At 36.2% G+C, this 22,389-nt stretch overlaps 2 protein-coding genes and 1 pseudogene across 2 annotated transcripts in view; 2 read left to right on the forward strand and 1 right to left on the reverse strand.

Moving 5' to 3' along the window:
* Positions 1-2,028: 2,028 nt before the first annotated feature.
* Positions 2,029-2,932, reverse strand: LOC146145144 (interleukin-17A-like). The gene is made up of 3 exons (XM_083390491.1): positions 2,805-2,932; positions 2,384-2,617; positions 2,029-2,230 (listed from the first exon to the last, which is right to left on the reverse strand). Exons 1-3 carry the CDS (start codon positions 2,930-2,932, stop codon positions 2,029-2,031), a joined length of 564 nt encoding a protein of 187 aa, XP_083246617.1.
* A 4,412-nt stretch (positions 2,933-7,344) lies between these two features.
* LOC146145145 (retinol dehydrogenase 14 pseudogene) lies at positions 7,345-8,498 on the forward strand (annotated as a pseudogene).
* Positions 8,499-11,666: 3,168 nt separating this feature from the next.
* The window catches only part of LOC146145146 (dynein axonemal heavy chain 8-like), a 68,345-nt gene continuing 57,622 nt past the window's right edge, over positions 11,667-22,389 (forward strand). The window contains exons 1-15 of the mRNA XM_083390492.1: positions 11,667-11,726; positions 12,440-12,502; positions 12,891-13,032; positions 13,353-13,441; positions 13,914-14,090; positions 14,391-14,577; positions 15,671-15,738; positions 16,265-16,456; positions 18,084-18,195; positions 18,787-18,955; positions 19,559-19,699; positions 19,803-19,893; positions 20,331-20,516; positions 21,154-21,327; positions 21,969-22,124. Coding sequence (XP_083246618.1) covers positions 11,667-11,726; positions 12,440-12,502; positions 12,891-13,032; positions 13,353-13,441; positions 13,914-14,090; positions 14,391-14,577; positions 15,671-15,738; positions 16,265-16,456; positions 18,084-18,195; positions 18,787-18,955; positions 19,559-19,699; positions 19,803-19,893; positions 20,331-20,516; positions 21,154-21,327; positions 21,969-22,124 — 2,007 coding nt within the window. The remainder of the gene's footprint in view (positions 11,727-12,439; positions 12,503-12,890; positions 13,033-13,352; positions 13,442-13,913; positions 14,091-14,390; positions 14,578-15,670; positions 15,739-16,264; positions 16,457-18,083; positions 18,196-18,786; positions 18,956-19,558; positions 19,700-19,802; positions 19,894-20,330; positions 20,517-21,153; positions 21,328-21,968; positions 22,125-22,389) is intronic.

Genomic DNA, 22,389 nt, shown 5'->3' on the forward strand with positions numbered 1-22,389 from the left:
TAAAGTTTTAAAAAAGAAGAAAAAACATATAGGCAAGTTTTTCGTACGAAATTTTCACGTATTTTAATCTTAAGTTTTGGGTCAACGAGCCCCACAATTTGATAAACGCTAATATATTAAGCAATATACATTTTTAGTCGGTGCTCAATGCTTCACGTACCATCTAAATCTAAATTAAAGTTTGCATTTTTAAACAAACATAGTTGCAATTTTTTCGCGCTTCGCGCGACGTTTCGTGACCTTCTTTAAATTCGACTTAAATTGCACATTTTCGCACAACTCTAAACGTAATAACAAATTGGTTGAATATTTGTTTTACACCGTCAGAGTATGACGTCATATTGTATGTATTTTAGATCCTATATTTGACCCGGCCCACAATATTTTAGGTTTCTCATGCGGCCCGCGGCTAAAAATAATTGCCCACCCCTGTGCTAAATGCAGTTTGGAAATTTTTATCAGTGAGCTAAGCTCTTTCGCTACATTCTCAGTGAACGTATTTCTTACGTGCGCTGAAAATATTGATTTCTTTGATTGATTGATTGATGCACAAAGAAATCATTGTAAGAGATGTTTAACAGTTTGAATGGTGATGTCATATAAAGAAAAAATAAGAAATGGTGATACATATTTAACGTCTGAGCAGGCGTGTGTTATGCGTGTTTTTGAGTGAAATTATGGCAAAACTGTGGGTCAGGTTGAGCGGTAGTTATAGAAAGCCTTGTTTAAACGATAAGATTGTATGAGTGCATCTTAAACTGTTATTGAGCCAATCGAGAAAGAATACATGGAGGAATAAATGGCCACACACAAAAAAATCTGTATTTTGTTAATACCAAAAAATAAAAAAGATTAAATCATAAACCACAGACAGTATAGCTGGCGACCATACATTGATACAAACTTGCGTTTTACCTCATGCATTTTTGCACATTGGAACTTTGAGACAGGTCTAAAACTAGACGGGGTTTTAGTGTTATAGGCCAGCCAGAGATCCGTCTACCATTTCTGGTTATCAGATTTGGCTTACACGTACACTAGTAACTAGGTATAAGCTATGATAATTTTGTTTTAAAATTTCGCTTTTTAAACCGTTTGCTATATTATAGGTCCCCAATTGTTTTATAAAAGTTTTATTTGCAATCGTCGATTTTAAACTGAGTGTTCGGCGTTTGGTTACCATCCTCGACCAACAAAGTATGACGAAATTACGGTAATTTATTTCGAGGATGAAGCCACTAGTGGCACTGTTTGTTACGTCACGTTTCACAAGAAACGTCTATTTTTCAAAGGGTTGATGTTTTTCACTTCCCTTACACTCTATACAGCAAAGCTTAAGTAATAAATATTGCAATTTATTGATAGAAAAAGTATAATAATAAATATAAATATATATCATAGGAATAAGTTGCATACATACTAAAGTGTATATATGAATATTATAAAAGGAAAAAAAAGAAACAAAAATAAATATGGAACTTGAACGAAAGTGTTTAAATAACAAACTAACATTTGACTAAATAACCACGTAGTTATCCAATGTTGTTAGCGTTTCGTTGTGCTAAAAATACTATTCGAGGAATAACATCTGACAAATTCGACAATGCTGTTAAAAAATTGTTAATGGTTTTTATTGAAAAATTTTTTAAAATTTTTTTAAAAAAATAGTAGTAAAAAAGCACCGTTCGAATGTGCGTAAGCAGGGAATTACTTTCAAGTATAATTTATACTTTCAAGTATAATTTAAATTTAAAGCATTTGAATTGTGTGATCTGTAAAGAAAGTGAAATGAATGTATGCAAAAAAACAGCGTTGCAATAAATAAAATAAACCTCGTTGTACTTCGTAATCAATAAGAAAATAAAAAAATATGCGGTAAATCATATAACAAATAGATAATATAAAAAGTATAAAAAAACGGTCGCCCGGCGAATAGGCGTTGTTGCCGCCATATATATACTTGATTAAATCAAGATCGCACAAATAGAAATAAATATAAAATGACCCATCGTATGTACATGGAACGTTTTAGATATGCTTCGGAATAACACAGGTGCAGCCAACTGAAATAAGCTCTTGTTTTTTCGAATAGGTGTTGTCTGGCTGCAATCGGTAAACCGTCACCAAAACTTTGATTGGAACGGAGTTCAGGCTTTTCGATTCAGTCATCGTGCGCGGATTAATGCAGCCTTTGCACTTGCACGTGCTTTGCTCGATGTATGACGGAATCCTGAATAGGATAATAAAGTTTTAAGTAAGCAAACTTTTCGTTTATAGAATTTTAGAACTAAAAGTTTCATATACTAATTGAGGAAAATGTAGCGTGTAGATTTTTTTTTTATAATTTCTAAAAGAACATATAAAGAGTTGCGAGAGTACCCACCTTTTCTCGTCATTGGTCACAACTTTGGTCCAGGGGGACAAGCTTCTGTCCTCTGGCGCTGTGTGAGTGCCAAGGTAATTTTCTGGGAAATCGCATCCAGGCTGACCGTAGCTGAGATGGGCGCTTCGAGCAGGTCGACTTTTGGCCAACCGTAAGGCGCCTTCGCTGAATCGGAGAAGTCGATGGCGAGATTGCGACAGTATGGCGTTACTCATTATTATCTCGCATTCGGTTCTGCAAAAAAAAATGATGGTTTATTAGATGCATACACAGCTTAGCTCTAATTATTTTGCGAGTCGAGTCACGACCAAACGGGCCTTTCATTCCGGTCTCGACAAAGCGTGTCTTTTTTTCAAACAGGCTGTTTGTCGTTGGATGTACTTTAACCGCAAAAAAACTTTTTGCCTAATCACGTGCTTACCTGTTCATAATTCCTGGATGATCGCAGTTATAATGCGATTTGATTGTTTGCCTTTCGCTCATGATGGGACCAGCGTTGGTGTATGTGTACAACATACATGTGACAAGTAATCCAAAAATTATCGACATTTTTCTTTTAGTTCTTTCGGTAAATTTCTTCGTTTTAAAACTGGCGTATAAGTTTTGTATGTATATCTACAAACGTATATACAATCCTTCTCCTTTAAACCTTTCTTGTTGTTGTTGTTGCTGCAAACTGTTTGAAAGTATGTTTTGAAATCCAGTTGGACGACTGGTTTTATACGACAGAATCCCGCGCCAATTATTCCCCTAAAAAACATTTTTTCCCATTCGATTTCGGTTTCCACTATGCCACAATGTAACGCATTACAAATTACGCTGGGCAACGCGGTTGCGTCATTTGCGTGGCGCGTCATCGGCAACAGCGTGCCGAAGCGTCACCGCCTTTTTCTCAAAGAAAAAGCACGTGGTGCTTGTTGGCGACGTTTAAACGGAAAGCGCGAAACTTAAGTTAAAGCGCTACGTAAAGTTGCCTTTAGGCTATGTTTCTTATTGCAGTTCCTCGTTGTGGCACGTGGGCGATTTAGCGTTTTTTAAATGGTATTGTAAAGAAAAAAGCAGTAGCAGTGTTGCAACCTGTCATTGGTGGCGAATTAGGCAGATTTAAATCAAGTCCGAACAAGTTGGCGATTAAAATGCGTTTATACTTCAATTCAATATATACATATATATACGTTCTGCCAAAGATAATTCGGGTCGTTCATTTTTAAGTAAAAAACGGAAAAGGTGCAACAGCTGCATGAATGATTCGCATGCTACAGTAATCCTACCCTAAATTTCTGTTACTATATGGTGCAGAAAAGATTTTTTTTATCATTCATCGAATTTTATTAACATTTACGCCAAACTATACAAATCGTGACTTAAAATTATTATTTACTTACTTTTCAAATTCCAACTTTAAGCCTTAAAATCAAACAAAAAATTTCAAAAAGCAAACCACAACAAAAATGCCAAAAAAAAGACGCTGGTTATTTTAGAAAGATGTATGTAAACAGTTGGAATTTAAGATAAAATAATTAAAAAAAAAAATTAAAGAAGAAAGAAAAAGAGACCGAGCATTATTGAAGTAGAAAATGAGACAATTGTAAACCACAGACGATTGTAAATAGCGAAAAAATACAGCAAATGCTGTTAAATGATGTGTAAATTTTGACAAAATTTTAGAGATAGACGAAAAAGATTTAGCAGTAAAAGAACAACGTTATAAATTACAATATGTTGTTCGTCATATTTTTCAAGTTGGGAACTTTATATCAAAGCCATTAAATCGCTCAGAGTTCCTTTTTTTGGTAAACCTTCCGAAGCAAAACAATGGCGTTTGGAATGAGTTGACTAGTGGTTATACCAAATTACCTTGCGAGGTAAAGTAGGTATACTTCAGTCTTACAATACAACTGCACATTTTTGAAAGAAACCAAAGGTGCAGTAGGGATCTATTCATACGATATTTTTGGCATGCTCTGTGATGCCCAATTTACTTTTAGTTTGCAATTAATTACTATACTTCAATTATGACATGTGTACATGCCCTATATAGTCATTCAAAGCAAACGCGGTTTAGTATTCTCAGAATTTTCAACCAGATCAACCCAAATGAAGATTTAAAAGCTTTTTAATAGCACCTTAAAGCATTTACTCTCTTGATACATATCCATATCTGTCTCTCTTGGGTAACGTGATCAATCTTTGAAAATGATATTTTTAAAATACAAACGCTAACTTGTTACGTATGAACGTAGCCTGCCAGCAGCTGTGCCGCCCTGATAAATTCGTTATTTCGCGTGAAATATAAATAGACCCCCAAACCCAGAAGTAAACGTTATTCCGCGCAGTGTGCGTAAATAATTGTAACTTTGATTACTTCAGACGAATGCGATGAACTCTACAACTTTTTATGCAAAATAATACGATAAAATAAAACTTAAAAAAATGCATTATAAATAAATAAAATATGAATAGACAGACACAAAATGGTTATTAACCTTGCAAAACTTCATGCACTGTTGTATTGTGCAAGAGAACCCTTAAAGACACAACCTGCAGTGTCCAACGTACTACTATAAAAACATATCGCAAAAAAATATTTTTTGATTTAAATTGCTTACCGTTGTAGCTCTTAATGCCGGCATGACGATCCGCGACAAGTAAAATTCGATACCACCAAGCAAGTCGCCGTTCTCAACCACGAAGTATAGTTAAAGTACACGTCCTTTTGTACATTGTCGACCTTGATCGCTTTTTTGTTAATATGACGGACGAAAAAGAAGCAGTGGCCGAGAAGAGGCTTTGGGATATAACATATACCTTTCTCATAACTGTATATGATGAGCATAAATACAATAATGGTAACTGTAAGCTTAAGTTTTTTGTTATTATAGTTTAGGAAACCTTAATTGTTTTAACGATCTAAATTTGTTTCAACGTTTTTTTTAAGATTTTAACGCAACCCTGTTATATGTTGGCCTGATATAAGTTTAAGACCTTTAACAGCGTTTATATACTATACGCTATTACAGATATAATATTGCGGTGTAAATTGACATAAATTTTCAGTTTGTGCTTGGTATTTTATTAAAGGTTATTTTTAGAACGCAAACCAGACCTAACAAGGTATCAAATAATATAGATAATTAATAATCAAAGCAGCTCCCCTGGAAATTGTAGTTGTAAACTACCAGAAAGCTGTTTGTGCATATCATTACTATGCCTGGTAGCTACAGTTTATGTATAATATTGAGTAATTAAGTCGTGTACAAACCTCTTCCTGAGCGTTTGTTCTAAAGAGGTATTTCCCTCGTTTTTCACCACAAACTGAACTGGCATTGGATGGTTGCAATGAAGTAGTGGCTCCATCCGCTAACAGATCGACAATAAAAGAATTGTTGTAAAAAAAAGTGCGCAACAAACATATAATATTCCAGAAATATCATATACAATAAAATCGAGCAAATTGAATAAATTTTTTTAAGTGTTTTAAAAGACATAACATATTATATCCTAAAACCGTTTCCTCGCGAAAAGTCATTAGTTTACATTTCACTCATATTTATATTCTATACATGGATTAACAAACTTTTTAGTCTGCAACTCCTCCATATAATAATTTATCAAAACTTTTTGCGACCCCTTTGGTAACGTAATCTAACAAACAACAAACATCTTACACTGAGGTGGTCGCAATCCGCGACCGGTGTGGTGGTTAACATGCTTCTTTCTTTGCACATACCAGTTCGGAGGCTGGCTTTGGTAGAACATAATTAAGGTGCGCCTGCCAACAACTTGGAAAAAATCCTCGAAGAAAGAAAACTTGAAACAAATTACATTAGGCGTTTTTTTCGGTGCGTCACAAGGAAATAGCAAAACATGGTACAAATTATGAATATATATATTTGTGTTTTAGCCTATGTATCGTGTCAACAGATAGGAGCGACAAGGATTTGAATTTCGAATGGTTTTCATCCCATCATGAAATTATCCCAAAATTTCCCTGTTAACTTAGCTTTGCAAACGAAAAATATTAATACAAGTTGCGTGATAAATAAAGGTAGCCTGTTAGAGTTAAGGTAGCCTGTTAGAGTTATTCATTTATTCTGCTATATTTTTGATGAAGTGCTAGGTAAACAAGAAATTTAAAGTCACTTAATTACACTATTGGTAAACATGTATAACTTTAGCCTTCTTTAAAATGCAACTTACTTTGGGATCTTTGACAAGGATATTTTCCACCTCATAATGTTCCATATCCAAAAACCCTCCAAGCTTAAAGCAATATGAACGCCAAATGAGACTAAACCACGGCGATCTATTACATATCAGAAACTTATTGCTATATATTTAAAGTATCCTTGAGCTTAACAAAACTAAGCTGTTATTATAACAAGGGGGTGAATTTCATTATATAGCACTATACGGTGAACGTTTAACGTGCTCACCAGAGCTTCACCTATAAGAATGGTTCATATTTTATCTAGTTTTAGTAAAACAGCTAATAAAAGCATTTTTCAGTGGACAACTGATGTAATTTCCTTAGGTGCAAAACTTTAGTCCTGAGCCGTAGTTTTGAGATTCCTTTGAGCGAAATTCAGGCAACAGTTACGTTTGACCAATTTGTATTACAACTATTAGCTCTTAGTAAGGCAAACAAAAGTCACCATCTGCGCCGAATATTATACAACAAACGTAGTTAGGTCCCTCTAGGTCAGGGGTGACAAACACGTGGCATAAAATATACTAATAATAATATAACACCATGAGCCTGTTGCTGCTTGAGTACAATGCAGTAGTAACTAGTTGACTGTAAGCTTCGCATGGGTTTTGATTAGTTCCGTTTGATGAACAATTGTTTTTGATTTTAACAGGTTTCTATATGTTTGGTTTTCAGGCTTTTTAACTTTTTCACAAAAGTTGTATAATTTTTAATTTTATGCTGACATGTTTGATTTGTTGAAGGAGTAACGATGTGTCCGTTGGGTCGAACAGAAGACGGTTATGAGACGCATTTTGATGTTAACCACTTGGCCATTTCTTGTTAACAAATTTACTCTTGTACCTACTGAAGGTAACTTATGGCAATATCGAATTATTTGTGTTTTTTAACGTTCTTTTCGGGGCCTAACACATAATTGATCAATTAGAAAAATCTTACTACGGAAATGCTTGATAAATGAAATATTTAGGAATAAATCTGTAGGTTGTTTAATTTTTTAGTAATCTAATTAGAAATCGACAAAAGTTATAACCCAAGCGTTAGCTTATTTGAATAAATATTTTTTCTTTTTTAATGGCATTTCTAGAAAAGTGCGCCCAGCCGTATCTTCGTTGTCAGCTCTATTGCTTACATCCTTGCATAGATGAATTGGTCAGACCTCAATTCAACAAGATCCTATAGCAGCTCAGCTGCATATGCCCAAAGCAAGCTTGCAAATCTTCTGTGTTGTGAACATCTTTCTAAACTTTTACAAGGTTAGAATGCTAAAACTTAGTGCAAAATAGGAAAATATCTTACCTTAGATGCAAGTGAGACGCTGGCGAATTTACAAACAACGCTTTAAAACAAAGGTGGAAAATTATTTTCGACATAGGGCCGCATGACAATATGACTAATATTTATTTTGTCGTATTTTTGTTGTATAATAATTAGGTCAAACAAGGTGAATCCAAAATTTTAAATATGGTTAATTCAGACAATTGACCGTAAACAACATTCCTTGACGTTATCTGGCCAAACTCTTAAAGAGCAATATTTAAAACCGAAGAGTTAATTATATAGTACACGTTATATCAGCTGGACGTTTTATACGAGTTCGTGTAAATAAACATTACAGTTTGTGCATACACATACGTAATGTTCGTAAAAAACGTTTGCACTTTCTTCAGGTACGGGTGTCACAGTAAACAGCGTTCATCCGGGCATGGTCGAAACTGATGTAATGCGTCACATAGACTGGCCGAACGGCGATAAGTTTTGGAAAGCCATCAAGTTCTTGTTCTTGCTTCCGCTGCTTAACAAGTTGACGAATATCAAACAACCAAAACACGGTGCGCAGACGTCTATATTTATTGCGCAATCGCGCCGGAGTTGGAAAACGTATCAGGAGGATTCTTTACGTAAATTGATATGCTTTTTTTAATTTGATATGGATGTCAGAAAATCTCCTGATTTAGTATTGTTTTTGTTTAGAAACATGAATTCAACACTTTTTCAGTGGTTTGTTTAAAGGTATTAATACAAACTATTCCAAAAACTATACTGTAGATAAATACAAAAAAAAATATATTTAAATATAAATATCTTTACCTATATCTATATTCATGTATATATAACAAATAAACATTTTTGTGTCATGTACTCGCCACTGCGTACAACGTAAATCTACATAAGCTGTGACTATTTTCCTAGTTTTTTTCAAACTTTGTCGTTTTTAGTGATTGTAAAAAGACGAAAGTGCTTCCCGTTTGCCACACAGAAGCGGATGGTGCCACACTGTGGAAGATTAGTATGGACATGTGCACCACCTTCCTAGCAAACTATGACAAAATGTTTTAGTGTCAAACACGCAAAATGTTGTCATGACTGACCCATCAAATGCACTTTTTACTCCGTAGCTCTTTCTTGCTTTAATCATGCAACATAAGCCTACAGTTGGTCGAGGTTTGTGCTGCATATAAGCGAAATCACTTTGTTGTTGTATGTTATATTAAAATTTTCACTGATGGCGAATATTTGTAAACAGAATTTTTACTGTGGTGCGTTTGTGGTTTTGTTTCAGCAGTCCAGTGGGTAAATGTTTTTTTTTTTGGCTAATGTTTTTTTTTAATTTCGAGCCCTTTTATAATGAAGGCATAGTTGCACCGATTGTAAAGAAAATGTATTTCAGAACAAATTAGACGTCAAAATTGCCGCTGTCAGGCGTAGGCTACGTCGATTTTGGTTTAGTAGTCCCCGCAACGCTTTATTGGGAGACCTCGATGACTGACGGAGAGCCTGATTAGGAGCACCTGTTTTAAGTACAATTTCTTCTTTACTTTATTTGGCAAAATGTACATTAGTCCGTACATGGAAACACACAATAAAACCTATAAAGCAACCATATCTCAACGATAATAAAATATAACACCATAGTATGACCAAGGACACAATAAACCAAAAACGCAGTAATATCTACGAAATAAAAAGATCTAAAATCGTCTAAATAAGACCCGAATCCGTCGCAAAAAGTGCCGAATTTATTGGAATAATACATAAAAATGAAAAAACACCAAATGCGGATAAAGGGTATATGGGACGATTGACGGCTCCCTCTTTAGCATCGGCCGTTTTGGTGTCGACGTTAGGGCGCTCTATAGTTGAACGCTGTTTTCGTAACGAATTTGTTTGTCTTTGTTTTTTTCTAATTTAAAAAATAACCTATTCGTAATACAAACATGCCGGTAAAGCACGAGACTTCACACTTTCCATTAGAATTGGACAACAATTTTAAGGCAGTGTTTCGCTTTTTTGGCTTGCGACACCCTACAGAAATTATTAATAGTTTGCGGCACCCTTGCTCGTATTTTTTGTTGAGTGGTTAACTGTAACGTTACAATAAACAAGATTGAAACAGCACTTTAACTGTCCAACAAGGTTGATAAAACTGTGCTGCGTCGTTTTTTTAAACTTTGCTCCGTCGTTTTAAGTTTTATTCCCTGGATTGGTAATTCAAGGTTTTTCAACGATTTACAAGTTTGGATTCCCACGAATTTTAAGAACGTAAGTAGTTAACAAATGCTGCAGCATATTATATGGGATTACTGCAGTTCAACAGAAAGCTTTTTAACATGGTTTAACCGGGGTTTTCAAAAATTTTATTCTGCGAGCTCCTAATTTTTCTTTAAGGATCGCCACCCTTTAAGTTTCACAACGCTAAACAAAATGTTTTAGGTTGTCTGTCTTTTTGCACGCATTTGTTGAAGTCCAGATTATATAGGCCTACTCGTCAAACCTAAAACACTTTTTCATGATCCACAGGCTGAGCAGCCATAGCATAGTGATTTCTAACGAAGAATTGTTTTATTTTTACATTTATCCTATCCTGAAAATGGTTTATAGCATTTCGGTATTTATAGAGAGACAAGTGGGTAATGAAAAATCTGTGTGGGTCAAGAAGTTTTCAGTGGTTCGCAATCCCTGCCCCAGAGAGTGTCGCGGCACCTGGGTTGAGAACAGCTGATTTAAAGTACTTACAGATTACCTTGTATGAGTGAGTGTTATTGTAAAGTTATTATATTATGATTGTTATGTAATAAAATATTTTAATATAACACGCTTCACGCTTGCCTTTTTATTATTGTTGTCTGACTCGGTTGAGCTATTGGTTTGCTTAGTACAGTAATTATGATTAATTAAAAACTGTGTGCCTTACGACTAAGAGATACTGAAGAGGTTAGCGAACTCTGTTAAAGTTTGAAAAACTACTTCTTTGTATAACGGATAGGAATGTAGATAAGCATGCGAGATTTTAATGTACACTATCTATAAGATAACTAAAAATTGAATTGCATTTAAATTTTATGCTATTTATAAATCTTTTTTTAACTTTACGCAACCGAAAGCGTGTAAAACACGTGAACGCCAGACGCGTCTAGTATTAACCAACCTTCATATTAGAACGAGCGCTGAAAGTTTCTAGTTACGGTATTTTAGCTAAATGTCAAATATGTTTCGTATGTAACTATTACAGTAGAAGTGCGCAGACACATAATGTTAATAGTTGGTAAACGGCAAAAAAACCCTCTGTAAATCCGACACAAGCTGCAATACATTATTGTGACAAGTTACGGTACCTGTTTTGGGCACATTTAAAAAGGTCCGAGTCATAGTCAAAAGTTTTCTACGATTTTTGAAATGCCTTTGTTGCTTTCATTCTGTTTGGCTGGTATCATGATTTACAATTGGCGTAGATTTATTACATGAACCTAGATTTATTACATGTCAATATAACAATGGAGAAAATTTATTATTTTTTCGTTATGTTAAAAACTGTGTTTACGGTTGGATAAATGCATTTCTAGTTGATAGACTCTGAAGTATTCTGAGGGCCATAAAACAGGAGTTTCGTGATTCAAACAAAAAAAAAACGCTTTCCCTGCCTCTTAAACGAGTTTCAAGTGAGTGTTGAACAGTCTGTCACAAACCCTACTTCACTTTGCTGATTAGTCGTTCTCCGTGCGACAAGAATTGCAGTTTGTTACTTGTGAATTGTTAAAAGGGAATGCCAGAAAGCGCATAGACTTTGGTGAGATGGCTGTCCCTGCTGGAACAAATAAATGTGACGAACGGCATCATCACATCTGTGGCCAGGTAACTTACAAAAAAAATTACTTTCTATTTACACTGCATGCGCTAATATGCCTAGACCTAGAGCAGGGGTGACGAACCTATTTGCTGTCGCGGGCCACTTTGTCAGTTACCGCTGAGTAAGCGGGACGCACTTTTTAATTATACTATAAAACCTGTTAAAATCAAAAACAATTCTTCATCAAACGGAACTAATCAAAACCCATGCGAAGCTTACAGTCAACTAGTTACTACTGCATTGTACTCAAGCAGCAACAGGCTCATGGTGTTATATTATTATTAGTATATTTTATGCCACGTGTTCGTCACCCCCGACCTAGAGGGACCTAACTACGTTTGTTGTATAATATTCGGCGCAGATGGTGACTTTAATGGTCAAACGTAACTGTTGCTTGAATTTCGCTCAAAGGAATCTCAAAACTACGGCTCAGGACTAAAGTTTTGCACCTAAGGAAATTACATCAATTGTCGACTTAAAAATGCTTTTATTAGCCGTTTTACTAAAACTATAAAAAATATGAACCATTCTTATAGGTGAAGCTTTGGTGGGCACGTTAGACGTTCACCGTATAGTGCTATAATGAAATTCACCCCCTTGTTATAATTACAGCTTCGTTTAGTTAAGCTCAAGGATACTTTAAATATATAGCAATAAGTTTCTGATATGTAATAGATCGCCGTGGTTTAGTCTCATTTGGCGTTTATTTTGCTTTAAGCTTGGAGGGGTTTTGGATATGGAACATTATGAGGTGGAAAATATCCTTGTCAAAGATCCCAAAGTAAGTTGCATTTTAAAGAAGGCTAAAGTTATACACGTTTACCAATAGTGTAATTAAGTGACTTTAAATTTCTTGTTTACCTAGCACTGCATCAAAAATATAGCAGAATAAATGAATATCCCTTAACTCTAACAGGCTACCTTTATTTATCACGCAACTTGTATTAATATTTTTCGTTTGCAAAGCTAAGTTCACAGGGAAATTTTGGGATAATTTCATGATGGGATGAGAATCATTCGAAATTCAAAGCCTTGTCGCTCCTATTTGTTGGCTAAAAGACAAATATATATATATTCATAATTTTTACCTTGTTTTTCCATTTCCTTGTGACGCACCGAGCAACTTCGTGACACAACGAAAAAAAACGCCTAATGTAATTTGTTTCAAGTTTTCTTTCTTCGAGGATTTTTTTCAAGTTGGTGGCAGGCGCACCTTAATTATGTTCTACCAAAGCCAGCCTCCGAACTGGTATGTGCAAAGAAAGAAGCATGTTAACCACCACACCGGTCGCGGATTGCGACCACCTCAGTGTAAGATGTTTGTTGTTTGTTAGATTACGTTACCAAAGGGGTCGCAAAAAGTTTTAATAAATTATTATATGGAGTAGTTGCAGACTAAAAAGTTTGTTAATCCATGGTATAGAATATAAATATGAGTGAAATGCAAACTAATGAGGACTTTTCGCGAGGAAATTATTTTAGGATATGATATGTTATGTATTTTAAAACACTTTGAAAATTTGGTTCAATTTGCTCTATTTTATTGTATATGATGTTTCTGGAATATCACAAGTTTTTTGCGCACTTTTTTTTACAACAATTCTTGTATTGTCGTCTGTTAGCGGATGGAGCCACTACTTCGTTGCAACCATCCAATGCCAGTTCAGTTCGTGGTGAAAAACGAGGGAAATACCTCTTTATAACAAACGCTCAGGAAGAGGTTTGTACACGACTTAATTACTCAATATTATACATAAACTGTAGCTACCAGGCATAGTAATGATATGCACAAACAGCTCTCTGGTAGTTTACAATTACAATTTCCAGGGGAGCTGCTTTGATTATTAATTATCTATATTATTTGATACCTTGTTAGGTCTGGTTTGCGTTCTAAAAATAACCTTTAATAAAATACCTAGCACAAACTGAAAATTTATGTCATTTTACACCGCAATATTGTATCTGTAATAGCGTATAGGATATAAACGCTGTTAAAGGTCCTAAACTTATATCAGGCCAACATATAACAGGGTTGCGTTAAAATCTTAAAAAACGTTAAAACAAATTTAGATCGTTAAAACAATTAAGGTTTCCTAAACTATAATAACAGAAAACTTAAGATTACAGTTACCATTATTGTATTTATGCTCATCATATACAGTTATGAGAAAGTTTTATGTTATATCTCAAAGCCTCTTCTCGGCCACTGCTTCTTTTTCGTCCGTCATTTCAACGAAAAAGCGATCAAGGTCGACAATGTACAAAAGGACGTGTACTTCAACTACTTCGTTGTGGAGAACGGCGACTTGCTTGGTGGTATCGAATTTTACTTGTCGCGGATCGTCATGCCGGCATTAAGAGCTACAACGGTAAGCAATTTAGATAAAAAAAACATTTTTTTTGCGATATGTGTTTTATAGTAGTACGTTTGAAACTGCAGGTTGTGTCTTTAAGCACAATACAACAGTGCATGAAGTTTTGCAAGGTTAATAGCCTTCTTGTGTCTGCCTATTTATATTTTGTTTTGATTTATAATGCATTTTTTTAGTTTTATTTTTTCGTATTATTTTGCATAAAAAGTTGTAGGGTTTCATCGCATTCGTTTGAAGTAATCAAAGTTCAAGCAACAATACAATTATTTACGCACAAAAAGCTGTGTTTGTGTGCAGAATTGGGGCCTGCTCACAGGTAAAAGGTTGGAAGAACACCGTAGCAACTTTTTAGAGGAAATGGATAAGTTTATTGAGTGCCTGTCGAGCGCTCGAACCAGCGTAAGGGAGCTGCAAATTAAGTTGACCCACGTTGAGGTCAATGTGGACATAACTTCGATGTCCCCGGCCCAGTTTGCATCGCTCGGTAATTTATGTTTAACATCATCTATATTGTAACATATTTGCACATCTATATTAATATAAAGTCTGCCAAATGATATTGAATTTTGGGTTTTTGGGAATGTCGAATCACAATAAATTTAGTACATTTTTTCATTTAATTGCTATTTTTTTGATAATTGATCATAATATACCATTTTGTTCCAAAACGGCAATGAATCGACTAATTTGCTAATACATGTTTATTGTAAAAATTAAATAACATTTTAAACAACTGTCATTTGAAGCAATTTGTTTAAAAACAAAACATGATAGAATTACCGTACCGGGTTGTTGCCAAACTTAATTCGCAAAAAATTTAGTCATCTTTATAAAACATTGTTGTTTATCAGTTGTACTTTACTAAAAACCTGATCTATAAAGCATTTAAATAACATGCTATAAATAACTAAAACTTACTACCACCAGAAATGTCTTACCATTACGCGAGAATTGCGCTACAAGCAACAGCGAAGAATATTGACCTACAGTTGACCTTGCGGTAACCATGGCCTCTAGCGTGTTTTTGGCCAGTGCATAATGAGTGTTGATGCTGCTAGTGCAACTTACACCATTAAAGAAGTTGCAAATCTCTGCTCCTGGCATTACTAGTTAGCCGCTCACTTTACGAAACTTGATTGACACTTAATGATCATGCGAATGTTATCGGCAAGTAATTGGCCGCCCGAAAAAAGGCTAAATTGAAATCAAGTACCTAATACAGGTTTGCCGCTCCCCTAATACCATTTGATTGACACTTACTAATGATTCTAGAACAGTATCTGTAAGTAATAATTGGGTGCCCAATAAATGCTGCTACGGCTATACTTAAGTTACGTCTAATTGAATCTAGTCCTATAAATGTTTCGCCACAGCGACATGTGTTATTTAAACTTACAACTCGGCACTCGCATATGTACTGTTAGGCGCAACCTTTAGGTAAAACAAAGTAATTTTTGCGGTTCCAGTTACCAGATATAAACCGCATAATAGGAATCCAATGTCTTGGGATTTTAATTCGAAGAACCCCATATACTTTAAACATCCCTACTGGTTGTATATAGCTGTATATTATTTAGGTAACGACCCTCAAGTCCTGGAATGTCTGGAAAATCAACTTGACGTATGGATGAAGGAAATTGATCAGGTATATGCATAAGTCATATAGATTTTCTTGATTACCTAGAAATCGAGAATTATTTTGTTTAACATAGAGACTGCCGGCGCTGGTTTAGAATCCTACTAAATTTTCGTCCGGGGTTATTTTGCTAACAATATTTTGGTTAGGGTGAGAGTTAGCGTTTGCGTTCGGGTGGGTCAAGTATTATTACTATATTAATTCTAAGATATTTATGCCTTTCCTTGCAATTTTAATTAGTCACTTTGCCGCTGGTCTAGAATCCTACCACAACCCATTTTTTTTGCATTTGAGGGCTCAGGTACCTCAGGGGTAGTTGGGTTAGCAATGTGCTACCCTCCCTTTTTTTGGTTCGGGTGCGGGTTAACGTTTGAGCGTGAGTGGGTCAGGTATTACTAAAATATTAAATGCCCACCCAACCTAGACGCTAGCCCGAACCGAAATGGTGTGCGTTGATTTAAAGATTGTTTGAACACTATGGTAGGATTCTCGACCAGCTCCGTTGTTTTGCTTGAACGAACCGAATGTTTTAAAGATCCTGGTGGTCAGCGAGCAGATTCAGTGCGAGGCGGACGACATCGGCCCATCAGCCGAGCTAGACCACTGGAAGAAGCGCACTGCCAAGTTCGACTGTCTGCTGGCCGAGATTAGGCACCCGCGTGTTCGCGCCATAACCGCCGCCCTGAACGCGCTTAAGTCTCGAAGCATTAAGAAGTGGAAAGAGTTGGTGAGAATTCGGGTTGCTATACCGTTCATTTTGAGTCGCAAAAACAAAAACAAAAATTTAAGTACAGTTTAGCGACGTATTTTGTTTAAAATTTATGGTTTGCATTTAGCACACAAAAAATGTGTTATTTGTAGTCAGTTTTAGCATTGTCTCACAATAATTATATGGGACATATCTTGTTTTTTCCGCTGTTCTTTCATTTTTGGTTTGCTTGGTATGTTTTAGACCGGTTTTTGTCCGGAGCTTTGTAGAAAAAGTACACATCGTAGAATTTATGGTATTTAGGTGCATATAATAGGTTTAGGAGTCTGCACCCCCAGGGGCCTTTGATTAAGAGACAAAAAACGATATTGTGACGTCATCGATTTAGTTCTATATAGCTTTCTACTCCTAGTTAGCGGTAACAATATTTCCAATGCGAGATTCGTTCATATTCGCTTGTTTGCTCTGCTGGCGAAGCAACAAAGCGACTGTTTCAGGTCGCGAAGCAAAGAAGCGATTAGCGTCACGCTGCGTTTTATTGTCCCCGGGGAAATAGCCATGTGTGCTACGTTCTTTGTGCGAAGTGCTCCTTTTAGTAAAACAGCTTATTGCTGTTACAATATAAAGTGCTAAATGAAATACCAGGCGTTGCCCAGGTTAAATAAAGCATTTACCAGCAGTTTAATTCTAACTTGGAAACAGTGTTCCCTCTATTTTTTGCCACGTGCGCAGGTGCCCAAAATTTTGCGCAAGAGCCGAAAATCAGTGCGCAATGTACCCAAATAGACTCCGTGGAAGACCTTTCTTTTGGTCTTCACTTTTTTAGTCTTTGATTATCCGCGCGCGTAAATTCACCCGAAGCGATGTAACACACCACCTAATCACTACTTAGTTTACCTGTCATTGAAAAGAGCATCCTGTCTAACTTGTAAATTCTATAAAACTTGTAGCCAAACGCAAAGAAAAGTATTTTGCAAGCTACTTGTGTTTTTAGTAATTACTTTCGGCTTGGTTTGTTAGGGAAAGATGTTTTTGTTGCTATGGAGAGACACAGCAATATGGGCAGGAGAGCATGAAAGGCGTCGCAGCCGTCGCACTAATCTTTATTAATCTTCCAGATATACAAAAAGGAGTCTCTTTATTTGGAAAATTGCGCTCGGTTGCCACGCGATTTCGCTCGGTCGTTTGTGTGGCTGACTTAGCCAAGTGTAGCGTGATGCTTGAGGAAATTATCGCGCGTACCTCAATGCTTGAGGAAATTATCGCGCGTATTGCAGCGCTTTTAAAAGTAAGCAAATTTCACTTTTGAACAAATTACGGATTTTTCTCACGTTGATAACTTTAAATAAAATGAGATTTCGCCCACGCATCTTTCCTGTTTATAATGACATATTTTCGGGATGTCATTTAGTCGATCCATGTATGACACAACACAGAACATTTCTTTTTTTACGAAGCCTAGACAAAATATTTTGGGAACTCTTTTGTCCACACGTAGCTCCAATAAAACTCATTTGAGCACTTTTTTGATTAAACGTAGCTCAAATGAAACTAGTTTGGGCATTTCTTGGTCGTACGTAGCTTTGAATTGAAGTAAATGGGACAACAATACCTTCTCGGAAACTGTTTATAATATTATGCGCAGGATGCTCAAATAACCGATGCAACGAATGAAGCAAAGGACAACGTTCGCTATCTTTACACCTTGGACAAATTCTTCGGTCCGCTAATGAAGTCAACACCAAAAAGCTTAATAGGTTGGCTGGTCTAAGTTTTATCCTATTTTAATCACAACTAGCAGAGTGTGGAAAATACCAGCACATTCACAAGCTAGTTTTATAAGGCTTTGTTGGCACAACAATGCACCTGCTACCTTAATTTAGTGCAGTAACTCAGGTTAGTTTTTTATAAACAAAGAGCTCTGCTTAATTTGCATCCCTTTGTTGCTTCAAAAAGTCGGTCCAAAACCAACCTCAGAAAGGTCTCTGCGCGCTGTTGCATAAATTTAGATAAATGTTGGGTAAATTAGGTCTCTAATGCATCATTTTTATGCGTATAATTAAATCGGCTAATCTTTTTATCCGGTAACTATCGAACATTGTATGAGGAAATTGGAGAATCATTTTAGGTTCACACTAAATATACTAATTTATCGGATTTGATCTGCATTGATTCACCACAAATGTTTCACGACTTTTTGTCGGACACAGCGGGGTTTTCATATTACAGGGGCACCCAACAATGTATAGCGATTTATATGAGTGGGGATGCATGTATTTTACTGATATATTGCGGGTCGTTACTTGGAAATAAAACGTATGAATAAATATTTTGTGCCTGTATTACAGAACACATCCCAAGCCTGCTTAACAACGTGAAGATGATTTACAGCGTGTCGCAATTCTACAACACGTCAGAGCGAATGACGTCACTCTTCGTTAAGATAACCAATCAAATGGTGACTACGTCGAAGGCATACATGTATCAGGGCGTAAGCAAAATTTGGAACCATCCGAGGTAACCAAACATTTCGCGCTGATCGACTTTCAATTTTTTTGCCTTAATGTTAGGACAACTGAAAATGTAAAATTTTAAATATTATTAATATAGCAAAATGTTTTTAAAAAAAGTCTTGCTCGAATAGGCAGATGAAATCAGCCTAATAAAACAACGCGTTTATTTGGTTTAAATTAGACTAAAAAGTTTAATAGCATAAGTGACACCTTTGGCATATAAAAGAGATTCGCACATAGTTTAAAATCACAGCATAAGAAAATTAAGAAAAAATAAGGAATTTGAACTTACGGTTTATAAATCACACGGCGCAATATTCTAGCATGTCGCGCATTTGGGCTCAATAGATTTCCTAAAAATTGACAAAAACGTTTTAAAACTGATGCAAATTCAATTACTTTTGCCTTTACTGGTTGGAAGTGAAGTACAATTTGCCCTCGCCACTCTGGCGAATGTCAGCATCAGCACTCTCCCGGAGAAAAAATACTCGCCTAAAATGCTGGCACGCCGTCTGCTAATTTCCTATGTACATAGTAGTTTACGTTGGAACTCTCGTACTGCCAAAATACCTTGACTTTAATTGCTCAAATATTGTTTGTGTACCAGGCCTGAACTGATCGCTAGAATCGACGACTGCTTGAAGCTGAACGAGGGTTACCAAAGCAGCTTTCAGCGCATCAGGCGTAAGCTTCAGGAAAACCCAGAGGAGCCGCAATTCGAATTCAGCGAAAATTACATTTTTGGCAGGTCGGAAAAGTGCAAGGCGCCCTGTGTCGCCGACTACATAAGTGTTGAATATTTTGGAACGTTAGCCTGTATAACAATGGTTTGTTATTCTCTTAACGTGCAGGTTTGACACCTTTTGTGGACGTCTGATGCAAATTCGACAAATGGCTGTCACCCTTGAAGACCTAAATTGCCTACAGACAATCAAGTTACAGGTTCAACAATTTTTAATTGGTATACTTTATAAACCGTATCTAAAACAAACGCAGTATTTTACCAATACTTCTCAAAATTACTTTGTTGTCTTATGTAATGGTCTTGCCTGCCACGCAATTGGTATTTTGTGCAAAATTAATTGAACTATGCGTAGAATATAAATTCGTAGGGCAAGCGTTTTTAGATCAAAAAACGCAAAAGATAACTTTAAAATAAAAAAAGAAATAACTTCATTTTATATAATTTACCGAAAAATATAATTTACCGAAAATATTAAGTGAACAATTGTTTAAAATGTGAAGCAAAACAATCGCGACAAACGCTGTTTGGCCTACCATTTACCAGTAAAACATTAGAAGTAGGGTACAAAACTAGCACTTTCGAACGATAGCCATATATAGATGGAAAACCTTTACAAATTCACCATTCGTCCTAGGGCATTGACAGCTACGCGGCTAAATACAAGGCGATAGTGGCCACCGTGAAAAAGAAGTCATACGATCACCTGAACCACCGATGCCACGAGTTCCGCACTGACTTTGACGATTTTAACAGCCAGGTGGACAGCATTCGCGAGGGAATACAAGGCCTTGTCGAAAACTACTTCACCAGGAGCGTGTCGGTGGGTTATAAGTTCACTTTGGTGACATGGATAGAAATATCAGACAAACCTTGTATGAACAATGCGATCTTTTCCAACAGTATACAATTTCACCAATACGAAAATATGATGTATTTTCGGCCGGTGGACCGTTATGTGTGGTAAAACAGGGGTTGGCAACCTTTTTTTAGTTGCGGGCGTGCCAGAATTTTAGAAAGGGCTCGGCGGCCGTAATACATGATACTTTTGTTGTTTAAACGTGAAGCATTTAAGAATTTTCACAACAACTGTTAATGAGAAGTGGGCCTAGGATTTTTTGCATTTGGAAATAGTGGTTACATTGGACTACATTTAAGAAGATGGTGGTATAGCGTTTGTCGAAAGGCGTTTGCGTTTGTTTAATTCGTCAGCACGGCGTCATCCATGATCACAATGACAGGGTGTAGCAAAAATACTTAGCTATACGCGATAAATTTATTCGTTAATCTAGTCTAGTTTATTGTGTAATTTTAATACCTCGAGGGGCAGCAAGTTCTGGTTTAAATATTTACAATACCCCTGGTTTAAATATTTACAATAAGCGAACAATTAAATACTCAAAATAGCTGAAAATACGCCAAATGTATATCGATTTATATAAATTGACATTTCCTGGCAGACCCCGCAGGCGATTGCCACGCTGGAGAAGTTCGCAGATATTCGCGGCATTAAGCTAGAGTTGTGGGAGAAGTACATGAAGACCCTGACGCAGTTCGGTAAGGAAGTCGAGTCGATGAAGAAGCTGTACGAGCGACAGAAGGAAGACCCTCCAATCCACAGAAACCTGCCACCGGTTTGCAAATTGTCACAAACATTGCTTCCGTTTTTTAATATTAGCTAGCTTCTGCATAAGCACCAATATTTTATTAACGAGCGTTTGAAGCGTTAGCCTTGCGATAAAAACCTAATTTTAGGAATCGGAGTAGGAGCTAATATTTTGAACGCTAGAGTTTTGTTGGTTTATGACGGCAAAGAGTAAGTCTCAGCAGACGTGTATTTCAGTAACTGCCCTAATATTTAGTCGGTATGATTATATTTTATATTTTAATCTCATTTTTAAATAGTAAAACTTGAAAAATATAACAAAGCTTACAATTTTCGATAAGCATAAGGAGATTTTGGAGAACACTTCTTCACTTTGCGAAAATAAAGCACTTTAAAAAATCTATAATTTTTAACCGGAATAATGCACTTAAGCAAAGATGGCACTAAAATTGTAATGCATAGAATTAATACCGGAGGTAGCAAAACTTTAGAGCAATTTAGATAATAATTCAGTGGTAGGTTTTCAAACCAGTGACAAAGGATGGTCTTGCAATGAAGTGATAGTTCTCACAAATACACCCTTTTTTGTACGCGTTGCTTTGGCAATTCTACTTGAATTTGGGTTCGAAACTGCTTGAGATATTTTCTTTAAACGCTATTTTTTCATAGGTGTCTGGCAGAATGATGTGGGCGCGGAATCTCTTTCGACGCCTGCAAGTGTCAGTGGAGGCTGTAGTGCGCAACAAGGAGGTCATGAAAACCACCGAGGCCAAGTCTATCATCCGTAACTACAACAAAGTTGCCGCAGCTCTCACTGAATATGAGGTTCGGACTGTTGTGGTTTTCGTATGTGACTAATCGCAAAGTTCAGTTTATCTTAAAATAGGCTCTTCTGACAAATATCTATTTCATTTAGCGTTTTGGCAACCTATGCAGGAAGAGCGATGACGCACAACTCAGTTGTTATCTTTTAATACCTGTTTGTAAAGAGCTGAAACAAAGACGTCGGTTTTAATATAGGTATAGTATCTGGCTGCTGGTGGATATACCACGCTTCGCAAAACAGACGTTTTCGGTAGTCAATGACATT

This window comes from Ascidiella aspersa, chromosome 5, assembly GCF_963924565.1.
Source record: "Ascidiella aspersa chromosome 5, kaAscAspe10.2, whole genome shotgun sequence".
NCBI lineage: Eukaryota > Metazoa > Chordata > Ascidiacea > Phlebobranchia > Ascidiidae > Ascidiella > Ascidiella aspersa.